Source organism: Gorilla gorilla, chromosome 19 (genome assembly GCF_029281585.2).
Source record: "Gorilla gorilla gorilla isolate KB3781 chromosome 19, NHGRI_mGorGor1-v2.1_pri, whole genome shotgun sequence".
Lineage (NCBI taxonomy): Eukaryota > Metazoa > Chordata > Mammalia > Primates > Hominidae > Gorilla > Gorilla gorilla.
Window position 1 is genome coordinate 43,391,534 of NC_073243.2, and position 26,788 is coordinate 43,418,321.

A 26,788-nucleotide genomic window follows, 5' to 3' on the forward strand; every position below is an offset into this window, starting at 1 on the left:
TTAAGAAAACGGTGACTCTGAAGAGTCATTTCCCAAGGAATAAAAGGGACAGCAAGCTGCAACAGTATCTCACATGAATTAAACTGTCCTTTAAGAGCAATGACCACACAAAAAGAATGCATCTGAGGCTACTCAAGGCATCCTTATGGTTCTTGCCATAGGAGTTAAATTTTGTGTAACAAAAATTTGTTACTAAGAGGTTGCCTCAAATTGACTAGCAGCCTAATAAATTAGACGGCTGCTCCTGCCCACCCTCCTATTAAACCCTGGTTAAGGAGATGCTCTACCCAACTCTTTTTCTCTTCTCTGAGCCTTTTCGCTGAGGCTTTGAATAGATAGATACAAAGACAGACAGACAGAAAATAGAGAGTGTAGACTTCAAAGTAGTTGATTTGGGAAATATTACAGAATGTTTGGACATAATAGACAGATAAGATTGGATTATGGCTCTTACAATAAACAGGGCCAAGATGGAATATTGTGCTAAAATCCCATTTGATTTGAGAATGTTTTGAAACCATTCGAAATTGTAAAAGATATTATCATCCATGCGGAAATGTTGCTGGGCATGCACCGAGTGTAAATACTGCCTAAGCAGCCTCTACTCGTAGGAGAAACCCTCTCTCCATTATAAGAGAACACATTTCTCACATGTATGCATTTTTTTCTTCAAAAAAAAAAAAAGGCTTAAAATGGTGGCAACATCTTGGGTCAGGGTTTTGCAATTTAAGTTGAATCAGAAGACACGCTGAAGGATATTAATGAACACTGAAATGGAGTAATTTCTGTTAGGCAAGAACTAGTTCCTTTTTTTAAAAAAAGTATACAGGTTAAGTAATCCTTCTCCAAAATGCTTACAACCAGAAGTGTTCCAAATTTCAGGAGATTTGGGAATATTTGCATATAATGAGACACCTTGGGGAAAAGACCCAAGTCTAAACATGAGATTCATTTGTACTTCTTACACACCTTATACACATATCTTGAAGGTAATTTTAATAATTTTGTACATGAAACAAGGCTGACTGTGGTTTGACTGTGACCAGTCCACACATGAGATCAGGTATGGAATTTTCCACTTGTAGCATCATGTTGGCATTCAAAAAGTTTCCAGTTTCACAGCATTTCAAATTTCAGATTTTCAGATAAGAGGTGCTCTACCTGTAGTTCAATGTGGCCACACAGAAGAACTCAAGCATCGGCTACGTGTAGACAGACAGAGCGAACAAACAAAGGAATGCTTGACGACTATGAACAAAAACACCTTGATTTTGACATTCACTATTTTGATAACTTCAGTTCATTTTATTTCTCTGAAATTCAGTGTTCTTAACCGAAAGATGAAGTAATGAAGCTAGATTAAATCGAAGGTTTCTCTCCTAGACTTAAAATTCTACAATTCTCTAATTCTAAAGCACCTCGGGCTTCAGCTGTTGAGGCAAAAGAATGCTTTATTTTTTATTTTTTAACAGAAAAGCTCTAAACTTGAACTCTGGGGGAGTTACAGAGGCAATAAAAGGCAAATCAGGCAAATTCTTTACCTGGAATTCTGCAGTGAGTCAGAGGATGTGCAGGGACAAGAATCCAGAATTCATCATCTTTATTCTGGCTGACGTAACCACTATAAATAATTGCCTCATGCCTGTGAGGTAATATGCTTTTGCCAAGGACCCCATTAACATCTGAGCAGACCTTGAGAGAGTCTCCTCTATTGTGCACACAGCTTTTATCAAATTATATTTCTTTTTAAACTTTCTGTCCTGATTATAAAAATAATACATAACATAGATTCCTAATGGAACAGCTCAAAAACCCAAAGAGAATTAAAATCAACTGCTAACTCCAGCCCTTGAAAATAACAAATATTTATTGACCATGTATTGGGGATATAACGGGGGCAAGACAATTTTCTTGATCTTAAGAAGTTTACAGACCCACAGGGTGGAAAGAGACAGGCAAGAGGCAGTTCCACAGATTCTCACCAGAGCTCGGCTAGGTGATGGTGGTCTGCAGAAGGAACGCCTCGCCCGGCAGAAGGAACGCCTTACCCTGGCTTACTTCTCTGGGCAAAGAAATGCTCAAGTGAACTCCAGGAAAGGAGGAGATGGAGTAAATGAAAAAGGACAGGAGAAGAGAAAACGGGGGAGGAAAGCAGAAGAGGAGTAGGGGAAAGAGAGAGGGGAAAGGAGAGGTGGAGGGGAGAATAGACAGGAGGAGGGAACTGGATGCAGAAGGAAGGAGAACCAGCCAACAAACGGAGAGACTCCTCAGGAGGAGGGCACAGATGTTTCCTTAGCGAAGACTTGATAGACTCTAGTTTCTGCCTGCTTCCTCAGCTTCGAATTGGGGTATGAACCAGAATAGAACAAACTGGACAAAACTAGACAGAACCCCCCAAAATTTCCATCAGCTCTGCAACAATGCCACAGGGTCAGCCTCTAGACATGGAACCCCAGTTTGGCTTATGACCCCCTCATCACAATACAAAGATGCATAAAGGAGCCAAGGAAACCTAGAGCAAGGACACCTCTAATCATCCGTAATGGGGATATTAAGAGTCATTATTTCATTGAGTCCAACAGGTTTCCTGTTTTGCAGAGGCTCTGACCCTGGACAAAATTCCATCGCTTTAACTCATGATGCAGGAAGAGCATAACGCTGGGGAACGCAGCATAAAAGGCAATCCTCTCCACATGTTTGACAGAGTTTTCTGATATGAGCACACCAGACATCCCAGCTGCTCGTGCCATGTGTATAAATGCTGCAGTTACAAACATACATGTGGTCTGGCAAGAGGGTCTATGGAATTGGATCTTAAATCATGAGTACAACTTTCATAAGTAAACACACTGGAAAGAAGAGGAAGAAAACTAGGAAGAAAAGAAGGAAAAGAAATAGAGAATTTTTAAAAATCACTAGGCGGGATTTTCTGTTCCATACATCCTAATCCTCACAAAACTGCATCTAAGAGTCGACAGATGAGAACAATTATTTAGAGCACAAGTGATAAAAGGCAATAACAATATAAAGCTTTTTGCAGACTTGCCACATCAGCTATTTATCACTGTCAAATCATTTAGGTTAAAAATTATAATAACAGAGGCTAACTGATCATTGGTGAAGTCATGCCTAGTAATTCTTAGTAAACAAACAAACAAAAAAAAAACCTGCCTGCTTTTAAGAGGTTAGCAGAGTAAAAGCACAAATATACTAATCCTTCAAAGAAGAAAAAAATTAGTATTTTATGACAAATGTTACTGAAATAAATTTGCATTCCTTATCGCCTTTTTTCTGCCTCTTCTAACCTCATCATAAACAAATTATTTATATATAAAGCATGTTTTAATTGTAAAATAACAAAGAATAAGAAAACTTTGTAGAAGAAGAAAGCAAGACATTTTAGAAAGGGGATACACTAAATTTACTTTGACACCAAAATAAAAATTTCTGAATATTCAAAAGAAAAAAATCTTAAGCAAATAGTAAGCAAATTAAAACCCCAAAAGAGTAGGATACTTTTTGTTCCAAGTAACAAAATACCCAAATCACAGTGACTTAAACAATATAAAGGATTTATCCACTGGGGCAACACAAAAGTCCAGCAAGAGGTTTTGCTTAGGACAACATTTGATCCAGTGGCCTTACAGTGGCTGTAAGAACTTGATTTCTTTCCAAGTCTTGGCCTCACCTTTCACGGCACTGCCATTTTCCTAAAACAATCTTTCTTCATACACCCAGTGTAGCTTTGAGCTACTGTTAAGGTTTTTCTTTTCTTCTTTTTTTTTTTTTTTTTTTTTTTGAGAAGGAGTCTTGTTCCAGCACCCAGGCTGGAGAGAGTAGTGGCACAATCTCAGCTCACTGCAACTTCCGCCTCCCTAGTTCAAGTGATTCTAGTGCCTCAGCCTCCCAAGTAGCTGGGATTACAGGCTCCCACCACCACCTCCAGCTAATATTTGTGTTTTTGTTGTTGTTGTTGTTGTTGTTTTGTTTTATTTTTTGAGATGGAGTCTCGCTCTGTCACCCAGGCTGGAATGCAGTGGCATGATTTCAGCTCACTGCAACCTCTGCCTCCTGGGTTCAAGCAATTCTCCCTGCCTCAGCTTCCCAAGTATCTGGAATTACAGGTGTCCACTACCACGCCTGGCTAATTTTTGTATTACTTAGTAGAGATGGGGTTTTGCCATGTTGGCAAGGCTTGTCTTGAACTCCTGATCTCAGGTGACCCGCCTGCCTCAGTCTCCCAAAATGCTGGGATTACAGACGTGAGCCACCATGCCTGACCCTGTTAAGGTTTTGTATCTCCCAATTACTGTCCAACAAGAAAAAGCATCTTTGCCTCAGCAGTCCCAGTAATGGGACAGAAATTCACTCTGCTAGACTTAGTGTACGTCACATGCCATCCTTGTGGTCCCTGGGACAGAATTAAGACAGATTTACATCAAATGCTCCCCTAGATTTGAATCCGTGTCAACTTTTCCAAAACCATCTTTTGGCCCTACTTTTCATGGCACTGCCATCTTCCTAAACAAGCTTTCTTTAAACACTCAATATAGCTCTGAGTTATTGTTGAGGCTACGTATTTCCTAATTAATGTCCACTAAGAAAGAAAATCTTTCCCAAATGGAAAAAAGGGGGCTGATAAAGAAGGCACTGGAGAAATGAGTGCCAGGGAGGTAGACACCACCAGGGAACCACACGTTCTAATGCAGGAAGATCTGAATTTAGTTAAGTCATACAAAGTTATAGGCAAATTATATACAACTCAAAATTATTTTCCATAATAAAATTAATAAATGTTCCAGACACCATTTTACCTCCATGAGCCCCTTAGATGTCTTTCATCCTATCTTACAAGAACTAAAATTAACTTAAACAGCAACTAAGATTTTAAATCTCCTTTTTCTGGCCTTATTCATTTTTCTGTTTACCAGCCTGACTCTCCATATACCAACTAATTTATGGAATTCAGCCTTCAAGAGAATGTTCCAGAAATTTTATACCATAACATACCTCTTCTGATAGAATTACATACTTTATAATTTACAGTCATGGATTAACTCTATTTTCTCCAGGACTCAAGTCATTAATCTCTAGCAACAAACTAGCTGTACCTCCATAGACCAGGAAAGCCTGCCTCTTAGTATAATGGACATTATCTCATCCCGCCTCTCATGGATAAAATATCAAGAACTAATATCCCTCTCTAAGCCTACAATTGAAAAAAATACATCATAGCTTTAGCTCCTCAAGGCTATTGGAGAAGTATGGATATGTGGAACTCATCACAATTTTTCTACCAAACTAACCACCTTCGCATAGATACCCTAACCACACCCATCTCTGAGCTTCCATGTTATCCCAGATACAACTTCTACTGAACTTGTCACAGTGGATGATAACTGTAAGTTGGGCCATCAGTCTGGCCTACTTCAGAGAGGCAAAAAAGCGTAAGACCATTAAGAATGCGGCCAAACTCTCTGGATTTGAATCCAGGTATCTAAGTTTGAAGCTAGACTCTGTCACCTATTAATTCTATGAATTCACTAAAGGTCAGGTAACTCTCCAGTTTTCTTCTCTAAAAACTGAGGACAGCAGCACCTCCTCCAATGGTATGTGGTAGAAATGAAATGAACTGATACATGTAAAGCACTCAGAATGGCACCTGGCACTTTGAAGTTCAATAAATGTTATGTTTATAATTCTTTCATAGGATACAATTTTCAAAAGCATCCTTGAAGTCCCAGCACAGAAGAGGGCCAAATATATACTGCCCAATAAATAAATGTCTATTTATTTATTCATTTGGTCCACTAATCTTAAAGTGTTCCTAAAGATTAGTGACCTTATCAGGAAACAACAGGTGCTGGAGAGGATGTGGAGAAATAGGAACGCTTTTACACGGTTGGTAGGAATGTAAACTAGTTCAACCATTGTGAAAGACAGTGTGGCGATCCCTCAAGGATCGAGAACTAGAAATACAATTTGACCCAGCCATCCATTACTGGGTATATACCCAAAGGATTATAAATCATGCTACTATAAAGACACATGCACACGTATGTTTATTGTGGCACTATTCACAATAGCAAAGACTTGGAACCAACCCAAATGTCCATCAATGATAGACTGGATTAAGAAAATGTGACACATATACATCATGGAATACTATGCAGCCATAAAAAAGGATGAGTTCATGTCCTTTGTAGCGACATGAAGCTGGAAACCATCATTCTGAGCAAACTATCGCAAGGACAGAAAACCAAACACTGCATGTTCTTACTCATAGGTGGGAATTGAACAATGAGAACACTTGGACACAGGGCGGGGAACATCACACACCGGGGCCTGTTGTGGGGTGGAGGGATGGGTGAGGGATAGCATTAGGAGAAATACCTAATGTAAATGACGAGTTAATGGGTGCAGCAAACCAACACGGCACATGTATACATATGTAACAAACCTGCACGTTGTGCACATGTACCCTAGAACTTCAAGTGTGTGTGTGTGTGTGTGTGTGTGTGTATATATATATATATATATAAAGATTAGTGACCTTAATGGGTCAGTGTTATTTTCCAGGTCCTCCTTTCTTCTTGTGCCTCAGGCTTTCCCTGGGTAATCTCCTCCACTCCCATGGCTTCATTTAGCACCCATAAGATAATGACACCTAGATTGTTATCTCTAGGCCATTTGCATCCTTATCTCTCCAAGCTCATATCTATCCTTCTTATCTATTGGATCTTTCCCTTTGAATTTCTCAATACGACCCAAAATGTAAGGTGAATGGAACAATAATCATCGCCAAACTCAACCACTGATGCCAGGCTTCTGATAACTCCATAGCTGGATGAGCATCCTCTTAAGTACTCTTACAGCACTCTTTATACTCATCTACTTATCCCTTTCTTGAGCATCTACTATGTGTCATGTCAGGCTAACCATCATAGTATTCACTCTGCATTGTCTAGTTACCAGTCTGCCATCTCCATTTCTGGCCATAAGCTCCCGGAAGACAACCAGAATTGGGTCTTATTTGTCCTTGTTTAACCAGCCTGGCACAAAGCAAAAATGCACAACAAATATCTGTTGGGTGAGTGAATGAATGTTCCCATAAGACTGGTCCAATGATGACCCCATAGAACTAAAACACTTCCCGTAGATCACAAGTTAATACCAAGAGACAACAGTACTAGGAAGAATGTAGCTGATTACTGTTTTCAGCATACAGATAAAATCCAAAGATGCTCCAAGAAATCAACATTCTTATACTATGTCCAAAGTGGTTCCATTAATACTGATGAAAAGAACATAAATGTGTGCCTGCATTTCAAAGCTGAAAAGGTCATAGGAGTCCATAACTGAGAAAACCCAGGAGGTAAGGGGAATTGTGGATAGCAGAAACCAACAACCCATAATCCCCCCGCCCCAACACACACACACACACACACACACACACACACATTGACTGGGACCAGCTGTTAAAGATGAATGCCAGACTTCACACCAGCTTTCAGTTTAGAACAACTTAAGGAAAGTGTCTGACAATGACGGGAAGGGCTATTATAATGAAAGACACCCTCCTTGCATGAGGAGGCAGGAAATGATGCAGCCACTGGGCACCACCACCACTATCCCCGACAGCACATCCATCTGAGCAAATCTGAAAGCCTGGGGGTAAGGGGAGCTAAAACCTGAGATAACTCATGAAACTACGAAAGAGGGTCCAATTCCATTACTTTGTGCAACCGCTTTGTGCTCCAAGTATGAGCCACTAAGATACCCTAGCTGTGTATCAAAATTCCCATGAATATCTATTTTTCCCAGAAAATTGACCCTACCTAGAAATTACAGAACTTCAAAGGCAGCAAAGAGAACTGATAAAGTCTTTTTTGATATGGCTCCCAGAAAGTGACAGCAAGTGACTCAATTCAAACCATCATCAACACTCTATGGGGACATAAGGCTTAACAAAGAACTTCACTTAAGTCTATGTTCCTTCTTCCAAACTTAATGCCGGATACTCAGCCTCATCACATATTGAAGACTGTATCAGAAAATGTTAGTGCTAGCACCAATAGGCATTGGGCAGTAGACTCAGTTGGGGGAGTATTGGATCTGGCTAAGAAAATCATTCTCCTCTCTGTTAAGCGACCATAGCTCAGAGAAAAAAAGGATTCTGAAGGCATTAACCGTTCAGGAAGGCTAACTTGTAGATCAAATGACAGAGGAACTATCTTGCTGACACACAATATTCTTTTTCAAGTGCTTGACAAATGAAAAGTGGTGGATGACTTAAAAATACAAATGAATGGACAGCACAGAAAAGAGTATTCTGTTTCAGGACCACTGATGTGACAACTATCAAACAAAGAAAATGTGCTTTGACATTAATGTGCTATCTCATAGAAGCCTTTTAAGCAGCACATTCCAAAGATTCCATTTTTTTCTGAGGCACAACAATATAAAAGAGGTTTTGAATCGTTACCCATTTTACATGGAGTAGATTTAAAAGACAGTGGTAGATAAGGCATTGGCAAAGGTGTATATGTAAATGTATATATACAGACACACGGAGGAGTTCATTTAAGGGCTGCATTTCAAATTATTTTGATTGGTCTAGGCTAGTGTTAGTATTAAAGATGCAAAGTTTCATTCATGAAATTTTAAATAATGGTGATAAGATTTATCTAGACATACAAGCGGAACCTAAATATAAGGCACATGAATAATAGAATGTGCATGAATTTTGAATGCTTATTTTTCAGAAAAAAACAAAGAACTGAATGTGTGAATTCTTAGAATCTCTAAGCTAGTCTGTATTTGCATTTCAATAGCTTCAAGGTAAGCTCTGTGAAATCGGTCAAATGTATAGACTCTCATCTTGCCTCCACCACAAATCAGTCAATTAGCTTCTAGAGAGAGTGGCACCCAGAAGTTAATATCCAGGATCTCAAAACCTATTCCCGCTGATACAGATCAAAATAATTTCAAAGCAAGTATATTGAAGACACAAGTTTTCTATGGAACAAATTCTGGATAGGAAGCATACAATACCAGGAGCTACTAGCTAATGTGGTCAGTGAACCCACACGTGGAAATGAAACAGACAAGGCAGTGTACAACAACATTTGGCGGGGCGGGAGGGGGTAGGGGAAGGAACCACACACAAAAATCAGGAGATGGAAAGCCAACACATCAAAACATTTTTCCAGGCAGAAAGGTAAAAAGGTGTTTGGCAAATTTTGTCCATTTAAAACAAAAGCATTTTAGATGCCTTCTCTGCTACATTGATTAATAGAGACATGCTATACGTGAGGTCCCCTGTGATTCCACACCCCACCCTATTCACCATGCCCTCTAATGCTGAATCTCTACTAATTTGCATTTTGTAATTCTGCAATCAAAAGCCTTTACTGGTTCCACATTAGCAACTCCTTGCCATTTATAAATCCCCTTATTCCAAAGAGTTACTGTTTTAAAGCCCACAGGAGCAAAAGGATTGTACAATCAACACACAAGTACTATTTGAATGACCTTATTCATATATCATGCCTTCCTAATTGCAGCACTTCTGTTCCTTCAATTCCTGCCTTCCACAGTCTTTCTTATTTCATTGTAATGAAAACAGGGATTGCTAGAAACCAAGAATTAAGTCAAAAGTACAAGGCCTTACGTATGGCTCATAATACAAACTCAAAAACTGGCATGGAAAACTGAGCTTAAAGAAATAAGTAAATAAGAGAATGCAGGAATATATGGATTGTGAACATAATAAAGCTATTTTTATTAAGTACCCATTCGCCTAGCCAGAGCTAGCCCTGTGGTATGAATGTGTGTACCCCCTCCCCAAAGTTCATATGTTGATGCCCTAATCCACAAAGTGATGGTATTAACATTTAGAGATGGGGCCTTTGGGAGGTAATTAGGATTAAATTCGGTTATGAAGGTGGGGCCCTCATGATGGGATTAATGCCCTTATTAAAAACAGAAAAGACATGAGATTTCTTCTCACCATATAGCAAGAAGGCAACTGTCTGCAAACCAGGAAGAGAGCCCTCCCCAGAAACCAAATCTGCTGGCACCTTGATTTTAGACTTCTGAGTCTCCAGAACTGTGGGCAACAAATGTCTGCTGTTCACACCACACAGTCTATGCCATTTTGTTAGAGCAGCCAGAACTGACTAAGACAGTTAGATATTTGCCTACCATTGGTAGAGTCACCGTAATAATCCTGTCAGGTAATTTCTAGTATCTTCATATTACAGAAAAGGAATCTAAGCCTCAGAAAAGTTTTAACCTGCTCCAGAGTCATAAATGTAGAATTTGGGAAAGCCACATGATGCAAGGGAAGAAGAGGAGGCTCAGCTGTCTACAAATACAACAGTAACAGCAGCCACAACTTATTAGGAACTTGTGGTGTTTTTACTTTCTGCTTCACACTGCTTTAAGTAATTTACATGCACACATCTTATTTAGTTTTACCACATTCCTCGAAGGTAAGTAATATCTTATTGATGGCAAAATAAAGCTTAGAAGAAAACAGCATGCCCAAGAAAATAAAGCCAATAAGTGGTGGGCCAACATTCAAACAGAAATTTAATAGACTTCAGTGCTTCTAGTAGTGTGCTTCAGTGCTCTTAACCACAACATATGCTTGTCCCCCATATTAGTCATCTTTGTCATCATAAAGCTGGGTAACAACTCATTATGAAACTTAGTGGCTTATTCTCACATTTGTAGGTCTAGAGGGAGAATGTGGGTCTGCTGGTCTTGCCTCTAGGCTACAGGTTCATGTAGGTCAGCTCCACAGAGGTTTGTTCTGGGACCCAGAGTAAACAGGCAGTAGCTACCCTGGGTATATTCTTCTCAAGATAGATGACCAAGGCACAAGACTTTGAACCTGCAGAAGCACATTTTAAGCCTCTGCTCATGATACATCCACTAATAGCTCATTGGCCAATGAACAGTCACATGGCTGAGCCCAGAGTCAAGAGGTGGAGGGCAGGAGTATCTCTGCCTATCATGAGGCCAAGCAAGGGAATGAATGTACATGTCTATTACAGGAAGTAAAAAATTTAAGGATTGAATCTATCACACTACCCAAGTTTGATTCATAGTAACCATATTGTCTCTTAGCTTGATTGCTAAACAGAAATGGAAAATGAATCTGTGAGCTTAACAATCTATATTTGGAATATAGTTTTAAAGAAAAAATAGAGTCAAATCAATCTTGAATCAATATAATTCAATCTTTACCTTCATTCACAACGATGCTAAAATTGAGAAAACAGGTAATTAAAAAAGATAAAACAATCACTATCTCATCATGAAAAATGTTAAGATAAAAACATAAAATGAAATATTTCTAGACCTAGCTTCTAAATTTTAGCACAAAGCTAAAAAATTTTCATTTTAAAATTTCCAATTAGAAAATATTTAATGTTTTCTCTCATCATTTTGAGCTAGTTGTTACAGATTCTACCTCTGACTTCCTACCACTTTCCTGAGGAGTGCATATTCTCAACATACTAAACTACTAGGCCAAAGCTCAAAAAAAAAATGATGCTAGTAAAATTAAGCTTGTATTCTCATTTGTTGCCCAAGAACGCGTCAGTTTAAAAAAAAATTATCAATATGATCCAATGGCTTTGTGAACACACACACACACATGCACAAAGAAACTGGAAACAGAGTGCAAGAAAACTGATAAAAATGTACATGTCATGTGTTTTTCTTAGTTGAACACCCATCTTCAATTACAGATACTCCATTCAAATGGAACAAAAATCTTGGCTGAATTTGATGTAATCTCACTCTTTTAAATTCACTCACTGTTCAAGTAATACAGTACACCAACCTCATCATCTTCATTTAAAAATAAATTGCTTTTTCCATTACAGCCTCTAGTTTGAGATGTTTCATTCTGCCTTTCAAAAACTGTATTGGAATGAGACTTGTAGGCAAGTTGTCAAAGTTGGAAGCAATTTGGGGGAAAAAAAAACCTACACATCTTCAAAGCTGGACATATTATTTTCAAGGCCTGATACTAAACCACAGAACTACTTTGTGCACCATGTAATTTTAACCATTCCTGCAAAATAAGTGTTAAAATACACATTATGGTACAATTCTGGAAAACTATTCTAACAGAAATCTATGAGTCTGGGAGAAATTGCATTTTCTCTTTATTCATAGTCTAGTTCAATTAATTATTAAAGTTGGTAACTTTACAGTTTTTCTCCAGGCTTGGGCTCTCTTTAGAAGTTTAAAACTACATATCCAACTGCTTACTGAACACCTGCACCTAGATGGCTTCCACAGGTACTTCAAACTCAAGATTCACAGAACGAACTAATTCTCTTCTCAGCATCCAAGTCACATTTATCTCTTGCTCTTGTTTCTAATCCCTAACTCCTGAAACCATAGAGTCACCTCAAGCTTCTTCCATCTCTCTTTTGCCAACCATCAACAGGTCACCATGTCCTGTTAATTCTACCTTCAGTTGCCTTTCTCCATTTCACTCTCACCACCTCGGCCCAGCAGCATCATCTACCACCTCCTCATTTCTAAATTCCTAGCTGTTTATCTTACTTCTTTTCTTGGCCTCTTCCCAAGCATTCTTCATTAATAGTTGAAAGAATAGTTCACAGTTGATAAAATATTTCTATGCCCTGATTACAGTCTTTCAATGGCTTCCTATTGCTAGACTATGAGGCCCAAATGCCTGAACACAGACAGCATCATTCTTGAGACTCTGCTAAACACTTCCTGCTTCCCACATGCACTATTCGCAATTCCTTGAAAAAGATGCACCCTGTTCAGCCACCGCACCTTGCACACACTGTTGCTTCCTCCGCCTAGAATCCTCATCTTGCCTAATCAGTGCCTGTTCATCCTTCACCATCTGGCAGAAATATCTCCACCTCCATGAAGGCTTCCCGGCTTCCTTCAGCAGAGCAGGGCACCATGCTCAAGGCCCCTGTATCTTGACTGATGATAGTTGTACCACTTGCTATTTCAGAAACTGTTGTCTGTCTCACCTACCATAATAGAAACCCTTCAGAGGTCAGTGTCATATTCCACTCATTTTTGTACTGCTAGAGTCTAAGATAAAAGTACAATAGGGTAAGCTTAAGACACAGCACACAGTTCTCTGACACAAACAGTTTAATATATGCTATTATTATCATTAAACATTTGTTGAAAGAAAAGCAAAGAATGGGGTTCTATCCTTGACTGCCTCATCAAAAAAGCACATACATTCACAATCTAAATAAAATAGCCAATGTTTTGAGAGCTCAAACATGTACATTATTGAAGAGTATCTAAGATAAAGGTTTCCAAATCACAGGCATTATTGTCTCTCGCATTAGGAAAACATTTTAAGGGACAAAGCAACTGTCTCATCATGCCCTGGAGGTGGTTTTCTAATGGAAACAATGGAGCATGTGCCAGAAATTTTAAAAACATAAAACTGCACCTGGACACTACCAATGCCATGGGTCCCTTAGAGGTAATGGTCTAGAGCTACCTCCAGCTACCCCGCTATGATAATTGCCCCCCAAGGCAGATTGGTTAATGGTTTGAGCTCTCATGTTACTATCATTGTTGTTATTTGGAAGCTCAACAAACAAATATGGTGAGTATATCCACCTTCCAAACACCTCCACATTAAAAATATATATATATATAATCAAGTCTCACTTGAGACTTGATAGAAAGGAGACCAAAGCACTGACATACATGTTAAAGGCTGTCAAATCTTACATTTGGATATTGAGAAGTTGTAGGTTTGATGATCTGGGAGTTACCTGGACCCCTAATCCCCTAAGAGCAGTGGGTCTCAACTCTGGCTGCACACCACTGAGAGATGCTAATTGAATTGCTGTGATTGTATCTAGACTATAGGCTTTAGGAAGCTTTCCAGGTGGTTCAATAGGGCAGCCAGCTACAGGTGAACCACGTCCTAAGGGTTAGAGACATGCAGCAAATTAAAGTTGATTTATCTTGCTCAATTCCAAAAGACAGCACAAAATAGAAAAGAGCCTTGAAGGACCTTTCATTGATGGTGCTAAATACTACATAAAGGCTTTTCTTAGACAATGAAGGAAAGCAAAGTTAAAAACAGGCACCCAAAACCCACTTATTTAACTAATTATAAAGTAAAGCATGCTTACTGTTGGACGGTTCAAAGAAAAATTTATATCCCACTAAGATATAATGAATATTAACATTTTAGTACATTTTCATGTTATTTTAGATGATAATGATGAAGAAAAAGAAAATAGGTTCTCAACGTTAACTACAATACATATTTTTAAGCTTTCTATACCTCATTTGAATTCATACTCAGCAACTCTGCTAAAATTAAGTGCTAGTGTTTTATTGGTGAGGAATTAAATAGCCTAGCCAACATCAGGCAGTAAGAGGTAGAGACAATGTTAATATTCAAAAGCTCATGAATGCTCTTTCCTTCTATCCCACTAGGCTACAGTATACACACATACACACATACACACACACACACACACACGATCCTGCATGGTCTTTTACCCAGACACATGTATGTATGTCTATGTATCTGTGTATGATGCACTTTTTATTTGCTTTTTTAACTTTTATTTTAGGTTCTGGGGTACATGTGGTTTCTTTTACAGGTAAATTGTGTGTTATGAGAGTTTAGTGTACAGATTCTTCCATAACCCAGGTAATAAGCATAGCACCCCCTATGTCATTTTTTTGTCCTCACCCTCCTCCCAACCTCAAGTAGGTTCTGGTGTCTTAAGTTCCCTTCTTTTTGTCCATGGGTACTCAGTGTTTAGCTCCCATTTGAAAGTGAGAACATGCAGTATTTGGTTTTCTGTTCCTTTGTTAGTATGCTTAGGATAACAGCCTCCAGGTCCATCCATGTTGCTGCAAAGGACATGATCTCATTCATTTTTACAGCTGTGCAGTATTCCATATTGTATATGTACCACATTTTCTTTATCCAGTCTACCACTGATGGGCATTTAGGTTGATTCCATGTCATTGCTATCATAAATAGCACTACAATGAACACATGCGTGCATGTGTTTTATAACAGAACAATTTATATTCCTTTGGATACATCCCAAATAATGGAATTGCTGGGTCAAACGGTAGTTCTATTTTAAATTCTTAGAGAAACTGCCAAACTGCTTTCCACAGTGGCCGAACTAATTTATGTTCCCACCTGCAGTGTATAAGCATTGCCTTTTCTCTGTACCTGACCAACATATAATGTTTTATTTTAAATGATCTGTACATACATTACATAGACAGCCTGCTCTTTTTTTCACTTGACACTATTTTCAGCTTTTCCCCATATCATTAAATATTTGTCAAAAGCAAGATTTTTTTTTTTTTCCCAGACAGTGTCTCACTTTGTCACCAAGGCTGGAGTGCCGTGGCACGAACACAGCTCACTGCAGCTTCAACCTCCCAGGCTCAAGCAATCCTCTGGCCTCAGTCTCCCAGGTACTTGGGACTACAGGTCCACACCACCACATCTGGCTAATTTTTGTATTTTTTTGTAGAGACAAGTTTTCACTATGTTGCCCAGGCTGATCTCGAACTTCTGGGCTCAAACAATCCGCCCACCTCGGCCTCCCAAAATGTTGGGATTACAGGCGTGAGCCACTGCACCCATCCCAAAAGCATGATTTTAATGGCAATGAAGGCAATTTTGTGTTGTTTCTTGACCACTCTGAATCTCCACGTCCACGTCTGTAAAATGGTTTTGATTGCTTCCAAAAATTAAAAAGTAATTTCTAAGACACTTTAAAAAGCTCTATGGTTACATATAATTTATTTGAAATATAAGTTTCAAGTAAATTCAAACATCTTATTTAGTTACGCTCCAGTGCTAACAACAAAATGATGGGTGGTTGCATGCATATTGATCTTCTTAAGTTCATGTAATTCTCAATTTTTATAGTTTATCTAGTTTATTGATTAGCTAGGCTTTCAGTCTCCTTTGTCTTTTGTCATTCTTTCAAATAATTTTATTGTTTTAAATGCAATATCAAAAATTTTGGGTCATCGTAAGAAATCTTTTGAGGCAACTTTTTTTTATATAATAAATAAAACCACACTACTCTTAAAAAGAGACCATAAGATTAACAATGAAGTGGTGGCTAATTTTATCTAGAAAGCTATTGCAACTGAGCATGAAACTCAGGTCTGGACAGCTAAGGCAAGAATGGAAAGACACAGGATAGGTCACAGCTCTCATTATGTGATTAAAAGAAGTAAACTGGTTCACCTAGAGAGGGAGAAATTTTTTAGTGCTGAATTCTAAGCTAATTTATCATGTGGGCCTAATATAAGAGACAGGGCACAACATAATGGATGAGACTTCAAAGGGAGATTTACAAAAAGCACAAAGATGTTTTCTCACAGTCATTCCTTTTAGGAACACTCAATAAAAGCCAAGGACATAATGTGAAGTTGTAATTCTGTAAGGGGTTTCAAGCGGAGCAGAGATGGGTGGTGTAGGTGCATTGCATTCCGGTGATAGCACCTGCTGTAGGGCAGACCCCTGGGAATCCAGGAGATAAATGGTAAGAGGTCTCCTGGGCTATTCCTCTCACACATCACTCCTCTGAGCCAAGCTATCACAGGATCTGTAGAGCAGAGCAATTTAAAATTGAGACTACTTGCACGACCTGCAGCACAGGTATCCTGCATTATTGATTCAAAGGAGCACCATGTGCTTCAGATACTAAAATGGAAGGCGATGAACTAACATTTTCCCATGAGGATTAAGAGCCTGATTGGAGAGTCAGTCTATGTTATCTCACACAACAGTGGGCAATGGCTGGGGGCCATGGCTTTTCATGAAAAGCAGCTTAGAATCTGTTCAAATTCCTGAACTGTTCAGGCCCCAGTGATGGAGGCCATGAACACCTGAACACTGACTTTGGCTTGCAAAATGCTAAGAGTATGGGGCAGCCCGGCATGTGTTCCTTATAAACCATGTTAGGTGTACTTCATTTGCCCATCTGGAACTACTCTCCACCCCATGCTGGGCCCCGGAGTCTGGCCTGCATGGACAACATCCATGGGCTCCCTTTCCCCCTGGTGTCTAAGCTGGCTTCTGCTAATGGGGAGCACAAGAGTTCAGAAAATAAGGTTGAGATACCTCCTGGTACCTCCCTGCAGATATGACTGGCTGTGTCCTTTTACCTAAGGTCACAGATCCTGTCTCATGTCTTCGCTGTCTCCGGGTTCTATAACTGTTCCCTCTCTCACCCCTTTAGGCCTAGAGGTGGTAATGGCTCCCTGTCACTTCTAGCTCCTGGTACTGCAACATCCCTTAAATTTTCCCAATTCCTGCTCATCCTTTTTACAACAATCCCTCTATTAAGTTCTTCTCAAATTATCTAAGACATGTACGCCATCTTTTCATTGCCTGGACCCTGCCTGATACCCATATTTAATTACTTAAAATTGCTGTGCAAGTCTTAGTGGTGACAGAGGGAAGACAGCTAAGATTAACTAAGTACAATGTGCCAGGCACTGTGCTAAAAGATTTGTAATCTCCTTCAATCTTTAAATGCCTCATTTAGTTATCTCCATTTTACAGAAGTGGACACGGAGATTCAGAGTGGTCAAGAAACTTAACACAAGTTACAGAGCTATTCAATGTCACTGAACACATATCTGACTCTAAAACCAGTAATCCTCAATGGTTTTATAGTTTCAGTGTAACATACTCCTACATGAAATAATTTTAAATTATTTAAAATAATGCATGTTATAGGATTAGATTGCAAATAAAATCATGACTATTATCAAGTTCAGAACAGAATGCAGTATAGAAAATTTCATGAAAATTAAAATTCACATTAATCTCTAATAAGCAGAAGAATGTGTGCAAAATAAAGAAAGGATATTGTAGGTAAATGGGATACATGCAGTTTGGAGGTTCCAGACACTGGGAGAACAGGTTATGAAACAGGAATCTGGAAGGCAAAGATTTAGAGATGAGACCTGAAAGTAAGACTGTGGCTAAACTCACAGTATGCATTTTTAGCCTACCCTGGAGTAGGTCAGGAAAAGTCATAGGAGGATCTTACACTAGGGCAGTGATATGGACTCTGGGCTAAAAAGCAGGATGAATAGGAGATGGGTCTGGGTTCAGTGGGGTACCAGACATTTCCAAAATCCAGGTGTGCAAGAAGTTAGGCCTAGCCTCTAGACATACTTTGATGGTAGAATTGACAGGGTTTGGTGACAGGAGTCAAGAGATGGAGAAATCAAAGGTGGGAACTAGAATGACTTGGAGAATTGCTGTTTCGCTGACCAAAATACAGAGATGACAATGTTGTGGTTTATTAACAATTATACCAGAGAGCCAAAAGGTGCAAAAGAGGAGCTAGTAAACAAATTTGTTTATTTTACAGTTAAAATCAACTCTTAGAGTATAAAATAGAATTTTTTCTGAACACAAGATTTTGAGGACATGTCATTTTTATCCCCTAAGGATCAGGAAATAGAAACTACAGTACTATATCTATTTCAGAGGCAGAAATTGAACTCCTCCAATGGGTAAGAAACACCACTCGGATATGGCATTGATTTGTCTAATAAACTAAGGACCCACAACTGCAAAAAGTTCATTTGCCATCTGGATACTTCCTGTCCCAAAGAAGTCTCAATGTCTTTCTGGAATTGCTGAAGAACAAAAGTGCTTTATCCCAAAGATGAATTAATATTATCATAAATGTTTCTATTATAATCTTCCGACTAGACTTCTTCCCTATAGCCAGTCAGAGTCTTCAAATGAATATAGACAGAGTAATACTCCCATGTAATGATCCTACTATTGAATTTCAGGTAAAGTGTAAACATACCCATAATTATATTAAGGTTGACACAGAAGAAACACTGAGACATTGTGACTTGAATATACATTCATGCACCATGAGACAGAGGCAGATTGATGCTCAGTTAGAACATAAAAATCTGTCTGCTATTTTGTTTCCTAAAATTGAATTCTAGACCAAGGCCAGTGGAAAATCCGAGCCTAGGCCAGCGTAAGAACCTTATCTTTTTGTTGTTGTTTTAAATAAGGTGGGAAGGGCAGGGGACAGGGGTTGGGGGGTATGCAGTCGGGTTTAGAAGAAAGAGAAGCAAACAAAACAAAAAAAAAACCTAAACACACTCACAGATCTAGAAGTCTAAACAATAAACATTTCATTGCTTTTTGTTGATGTTTAACTGCATCATAGAGGAAATTTGGGGAAAACATTTTTTCACATTCTAGCTGCACGTGAGAGTCTGGAAGTGGATGGAAATGGTAATATTTAATTGAGGGGCGTGTGTGGGGAGGTGATCACGAGACGATGATGCCAGGCAGAGCAAAGCACCAGAGGATGGCAGGAAAGGCATCGTCAGCTGCTCTGGGATGCCCCTCTCTTTTAGTAAGTCATGCCTGCCTTACCATGCCTATTGTTCATTGTTCTCCAGCCTTAGGATCTATCACATTAGGGATAGGGATACTTTCATTAAAACAAATAAAGAGAAACATATAACAGAAATCACTGAAACAATTAATTTCCCCGACAGTTAAAAAATATGATCCACGTATGAGGAATATTAGGCCCAAAAGGAACCAGTTATCCCTTGATGAATTAGACCTGTCTAGAAATTCAAATTGCCCCAAGTACAAGGTCGGCCCAAGCCCATCCATCCATCAGAATTTCCTATGTTTTGAGATGCAATCTGAAAAGTTTTCTAGATCCTAACACTAGAAACCACTGGGGCTGCTTTCTCTCATTCTCATTTCAAAGGCAGTGATTGAAGTGCTATCAGTAGTACTGGAAATATTAATACAGTCCATAGAAAAGATGGAAAAGTGAAGTCACTTAAGATGAACAACTCAGTTGTGCTGCCATTTTATGAGCTTGTCATGCTTTGAGAAATTATATGTTCTGACTGAAAATAATTTTTCAAAGTCCAAATTTTAAAAACACCACTAATAGTCTGTTTTAAAAACTAGAGGTACTGAACTTTTAAAAATTGGTCCTAAATACATACTGCATCATTTTATACTAAACACATAATACATTATTGTAAAATTAGATTTGAGAATTAGAATAGTGTATACTCCAGATTTTTGACATTGGACTTTAAGTTAAAGAGCTGGTTTGTCTCACATACTATGTATCTATTCAATGCACAGATGCTTTTTAAAATAATGTAAACTCCCCTATATTAGCCTGTCATAATGATCCCTGTAAATAAATGTTTACTAATAACTGTTCTAACTTAAGGACAAATTCAGACAACAAACATGGTGTATAAATACAACAAGTTCATTTCATAAGCAATGATATGGAATGTTATAGAGAATAGAAATCATCCCTTGGTTTTCAACAATATTTATTGGGTTCCTCCTAGATGCTAGTACATTTATCATATGACCCTTAACTTTAAAGAACTCAACTCTACCCATCTACTTATTTAGTACACTCAAAAGTCATATATTACAGTATGCATTTTACAGAATAATACACAGACACCAAGAGGGTGTGTCAGGATTACCTCACAACATAGGATTGGAGACAGGAATAGAGATATGCAGGTTTCAGCCTAGCTTTACTAACACAGGTATACCTCATTGGCAGGTTCAAATGTTCCACATAGCTATCTATATTTGTAAATTAATTTAATTCTTAAATTCACTAGGTGGCGTTACTCTTATGAACTCTACAGTGACATCTGTGGTAATACAAATACATAAAGTGTGTATTCTGTAAATAGTTTCCTTACATTGGAATTTCTAAAAACAGCTACTCTATGTAATGTCTTTCTTTAAATGTTAGATGCAATGGGAGTAAAAGCAAAATAGGTTTTGTATTAAGCCACAGTAAAGTTGTAACCATGAAGTGGCAGAACTTTCAAGCACTTTTATGTTGTTATTTTTCACAGCATGAAGATTTATCTCATCCAGAAGAGAAAATATTCCTTATCCATTATACAGAGGACGGCAGGTGTAGAAAAAGTATATTAAGTACAATAAAAACCTAGCACTCTAATAATATATTAGCAAGTATGCCTTTGTTTTGTAGCAAATCTTTTAAAAAGAAAATAGCTCCATTATTTTAATTAATGAAAAATAATGATTCCTTTATTTCTAAAATTAAAGGCCCATGAAATCCATGCCCCTCACAAGCACCATATGCTGCAACTATCTCCTCTGAAGTTGTGATAATAGACATATTACAGAAATAACAAAAACTCAAAAAAGGAATTTCTTCTGAAAAACATTTTCAGATCATTTAAAATGAATTAAAGGAAAGAGAAAACTCACAGAAGAATTACTATCCAGTCACTAATAATCTGAACTATTCAGAGTTTAACAGAGTTAATCATCTTTTTAACAAAGAGCCTTTCCATATTTAACAAGTGACCCCAAAGAGGACGTGGACACAAACAGCTGTGCATTACCAGAACTTTATAGAGGTGATGAAAACAAAGAAAAGGAAATCCACAGCAGTGACTAACCACACTGTGCATTCAAAAACAATGACCACACTGAAATTCATTAAGGAGGTAGTCTGTTTACTTAGGTTTGAACAATAGATGGTATGTAACCCCAACTTCTCTAATCTCTCTTTTGTTTAGCTGCAAATAATCCTTTAGTTGCCTATAATATTAATATTATAGTAATATGAATATTAGTATTAATAATTGATACTTAGAACAAAAAGCAGACAGCTAGACCAGCTGAAATTCAAAGACTTAATATTAAGGAAACATTTCTAAATGTGCTGTATATTCTGTATTCCAAGCATTTTTTTAATATCAAAATAATATATAAGAGTTTAACAATGGCTAATGATTAGATTCTTTCACAAAGAAAAATATCACTTATATACAGGACAAAGAGTTATGCAGGAGTTAACCATACTAATGTTGAACATACTTATGTTCTGGCTTCCTTAAACTTATAAACTGCCAAGCAGATGTTTTGTTGTTGTTGTTTTTTCCAAGTTTTCTGATTTGCCAAGTTTTAACTCAGAATGTATTTGTACAATAAAGTCAGAGTAATTTCATTAGAGAAACTTGGGTACAAAAAAGCAAGGCAGTGAGTTACATATCTTTTCTCATCTCAACATAAACAAATTACAGCAAACTTTGAGCTGCCAGCAAAAACTTTCATTTCACTGACGGGGAAAATTCCCAGCAGCTGCACACAACTGCAAGACGATCAGACAGATGCCGCCGAGCGGAGGTTGATCCCGACACAAAACTGAGTCCTGTGTTCCCAGAACTGAAAGGAGTTGCTACCCCTCGACAGACTTCCCAGACACTTGACAGCATGCCAGATCAGTGCATCAGCTGTCACTGCCAGCCACGATTTAAGTATTCTTAAATAACCAGTAGAAAAACAAACCACCAAAGTGTCAAACTAAAAGTCGTATCTATTGTCTCTGACAAAAGCAGCTTCCTCACTGAACCCTGTGATGTGTCATACCTGTAACCAGAAACTCCGTATAGCGTTGCCATGTAGATACTAAGAATTATGCACATATTCGTGCCCAGTAAAGGAATGACAAGGGAACTTTGAAATCCTCAATGGCTGGCCACTGACAATGCTACATGTCAAGAATGGAACAGTCTCCTACCTGGAGCCCTCTTCGTCTTAGAATGCTGGACTCATCCATCTCACCCTCTGCTTTCTCTGAGCCTCTCACAACAGTCTAGCCATGCTGTACTACCTCTACTTCAGCACGCTAATTCAGAGCCCGGCAGCTGCTAAACACTTACATCACGCTCTAGCTGATTGGAGCCCAGAGTCAGCTGGTCCAGCTTAGTTATTCACTCCAGCAACTTCGGAGATCACAGATGCTTGCAGTTCGGTGGGAGAGAGCAGCAAGTGGGCTCAGACACCTAATGCATTTATCCAGGTGGAGGAGGCTCTTGCTATTAGACAGGAAATCGTGAGATCCTTGTTTTCTCTTCTTCAAAATGCTGGCTGTGGCATTTCAGGAGACCACTAAATGGCTTTCGGCAGTAGCTTTGGGTCAAGCCCCATCTGAAGCAACTATAAGGTCACAGTGGCTAAGTAAATCAGCGATGACAGACACCTCTGTAAAAGGCAGCCGCTGATTGGGATGGTGAAAAACTAGGGCACAGCTGGTCAGCCAAGCAGCACCACTATGCCTGGCGCTCATCTCTTCCAAAGGCATCAAAGAAAACAAAAATGTAGCAGAACACACATGCTGCCTGCAAACCTGAAAACGGAGGGCTCAGGGCAGCTGCTCTCCAGCCATCAAACCCTTTACACCTCCCAGCATGAAAGCCCATTCATTTACATAAATGAACTGCCCGTCAGTTCCTACCAGCCCAAAGACAGAAACAGTTTAATTTCCCTCATGATAATAACTTAGTTCTGCTGATACCTGACCAAAATGTAAAAAGGTGGGGTGGAGGGGATTCTAAGAGCCATCATTAGTTGGAATATTTAACCTATGTATAGTCTATAAGCAGCTAAAAAAAAATTCCCATCGTGCAATTTCACAGTCTGTTTCAGCTTGTTTACTCCGTTCATCCTCATCTTATTTCAATTGAAAGCAACCAAGAGATGAATATTAAGTTTTCATTACTGGCATGGCACAGGAGTAACAACATACGACACTACCAATTCATAATAAATTATTCCTCCTTGGTGTCTATTCTAAAGACATTTAAATTGAGAGAATAGTTTGATCCTGAGAGAGATACAAGGACCAACTGTACTTTGTCTAAGAACGATCTCTTTCACTCTATCCATTAGAATAATTATTTTTCTTGAAAGTTAGGAAGACAGGTATAAACACTTTTTTAAATCACTAACTCCTGGATTTTACTTAACCCAGTTATCTAGTGATGTTTAAATGTGGGAGAGGGGAAGGAAGTGTCTAGTGGTTCCCTACCCATTCACCTGCTATTCCACTGGTTTTCCATCTCTTTCTGTCTGTCAACACACTATTAGGCTTGCTATCAATTGATTAGATTATGTCATTAAAAATAGCTCAGGGATTTATGAATCTAACCACTGAGGAAAATTGATTGCATTTTATGTTCCCAAACGGTCTTTGCATATATCTCCAGACATACAAAGAGGAGCCTGTCAAGAAATGCCACCCCAGCAGAGAAGGGTGTCAGGGTGTTTTTCCACTTAGGCATGTTGATTTGATACCACTTAAGGAAGAAAACCCCAGAGAGTTTTTAGCTCTCGCTTATATGTGGAGGAGTAATATCATCTCTAAAGCAAAATACAGCACAAAAACTGGTCATTCTTCAAGTCAAAGTGTACCAACGAATTCTAGCACAAACGAATTTTTAAAAAAGATTTTTAAAACTATGTTTTTTGTTTAAATCAAAGGACAAAAATAAAAGAAACAAAAACCACCTAAGAGAGGGAGAAAGGGCCAGCCTTGTTCAATCTTTTGGCAATCTGTAATGCTGGTGGAGAACAGACCCCCAACCTTCACAAGCTCACCTGCACTTTAATCTGTTCCTGCAAAGAGAAAATCTGGCTCTTCAGTGAAAACGAAGGGAACGACAATTGTTGCCCGCTTTCTCTCTCAAGTCACCCTCCTGAGAGAGGAGCACAGAAAGTTCCCTGAATGTCAAGAGTTGTTTTAGACAAAGCCTTGGCAGCAGCTCTGAATATATTTACCAGCTTACAGTGTCATTGCTATCTGCCCACAGAGGCAAAAGGAAGTCCTGACAGATTTTGGAAAAAATCTTGACCCAAGAAGCTCAATTTTTAAAAGCAAAAGCCAAGCATGGTGTACTCACATACACTTCTACTCTGAGGACTACAGTCTTCATTGTGCTGGTCCTTCTAGAAAAACCAGGGTCTAGAGGAGGGCAACAAGTTCCCACTACAGAGAAAGAGACGGGGGATTGGCGGGGGTGGTGGGAGGACAAACCAGTTTTCCCCTTGAAACACAAATTGGGTCATCAGGAGAACAAAACAAAACAGGTAGAGAGCCCAGAAGTATCTTTTCTGTGACCAATCGTGTAAGCTAGTTGGAAGTACTATCAGAAGACATTTCGAGGACACACTGTCAAAATGTCAGCTGACGTGCATGCATCTTAGGCACTCTGCAGCTCGAGGTGTTTGGGAGGTGGTGGGAGTGATAAATAGGAATCTGGCTAAGGACGAAAAGTATGTTTCTTAACAAAGGAATATTTTGAGATAAAATCTAAGTGAGTGTTCCACCATTAACTAAGTCTAAAATGAGGATTATGACCATCATACCATCAAATCTAGTACGAAAAAATATCGATTACCTGTCAAAATGTATCATTTTGAGAAGTGATACACATACATTTTAAAGAAATAAAACCAGCCAGAGGCAAAAACATTTGGGACAAAAATGAAAGGCTGCTGAAAAATAACATCAAGCAATAATGGCTTAGCGGAGGGAATACTAAAAGGAAAATTGCTACGTTTACCCTTTGCTATATATTTTCTCATCAAGATAAGCCATGTGTTAAAATGCAATAAAAACTTCAAATGATGACACTATTCACAGGTAATAATTAGGATCTAGCCTAATTTCCATTAATAAATTCATTTTTCCTGTGATTTTATACCTTCATGGAATATATTCACAATATTGTGAGTCAATTCACAAAGTACCAGCCTCAATATGTATTGCTTTTACATGTGTATTCAAATCATAAAATCTGGTAGGCTTTGTCATTAATTGTAATCTAAAGCCAGGGGCTTTGCAGTATTTCATTAAAAAAAATTACTTGTATGGATACACCACATGCCCACTCTATTATAGGCATAATTTACTTCCTGGAATACTCAAAATCCATGGTCACTGTAATAAAGGTCAAATTTAAATTTTAAGAATTATTGCAATTAAATGGTTTACAGAAACAAAAACAATTCCAAATACCAACTGAGAAAAACCAGGGGGAACGAAAACGTTTGGTTGAACACATTTCGAAAAAGCGTACATTGAGATTTTGTAATATTGTCCACGGTGATGTTTGGTACAAGGATATGGGTTCTCCTCTGATTTACACGGCCAGATATTTTTCACATGCAGTCATGTGCTACATACTGACATTTCAGCCAATGATGGGCCACATATATGATGGTGGTCCCATAAGATCGTAATAGCACTGAAGACATCCTTTTGCCTAATGACACCTTGATGATCCTGACTCTGTGTAGGACTAGGCCAGTGTGTGTGTGTGTATGTGTGTGTGTGTGTGTGTGTGTGTCTCAGTTTTTAACAAAAAAGGTTAAAAAGTTAAAAAATACATTTTTAAATAGAAAAAAGCTTAAAGAAAAAATATTTTGCTACAGCCACATAATGCATGTTTTAAGCTAAGTGATATTGCAAAAGAATTTAAAAGTTTTTAAAATTAAAAAATCTATAAAGTAAAAAGGTTACAGTAAGCTAAGGTTAATTTATCACTGAATAAAGAAAAATATTGTTTATAAATTCAGTGTAGCCTAAGTGTACATTATTTGTAAAGTCTACAGTAATGCACTGTAATGTAGGAGGCCTTCACATTCACTCACCACTCACTCATTGACTCACCCACAGCAACTTCCAATCCTGCAAGCTCCATTCATAAGTGCCCTATACAGATATAAAATATCTTTTATATTGTATTTTTAAGGTACGTTTTCTATGTTTAGATACACAAGTACTTGCCATTGTGTTGCAAATGACTACGTATTCAGTACAATAACATGCTGTATAGGTTTGTAGACTAGGAGCAATAGGCTATACCA

The 26,788-nt window shown here is 38.4% G+C and overlaps 1 protein-coding gene across 10 annotated transcripts in view; it reads right to left on the reverse strand.

The window, feature by feature from the left end:
• The window catches only part of MAST4 (microtubule associated serine/threonine kinase family member 4), a 569,247-nt gene that overhangs the window by 317,752 nt on the left and 224,707 nt on the right, over window positions 1-26,788 (reverse strand). For 3 of the 10 annotated variants that reach the window (XM_055367646.2, XM_055367643.2, XM_055367645.2), the window contains exon 1: window positions 22,659-23,700. The exons of 6 other annotated variants lie outside the window; for them this stretch is intronic. In XM_055367646.2, the coding sequence (XP_055223621.1) occupies window positions 22,659-22,697 (39 nt within the window). In that variant the 5' untranslated portion in view covers window positions 22,698-23,700. Of the gene's footprint in view, window positions 1-22,658; window positions 23,702-26,788 lie in introns of those variants that run through there. One more of the 10 variants, XM_055367642.2, reaches the window with a different exon arrangement.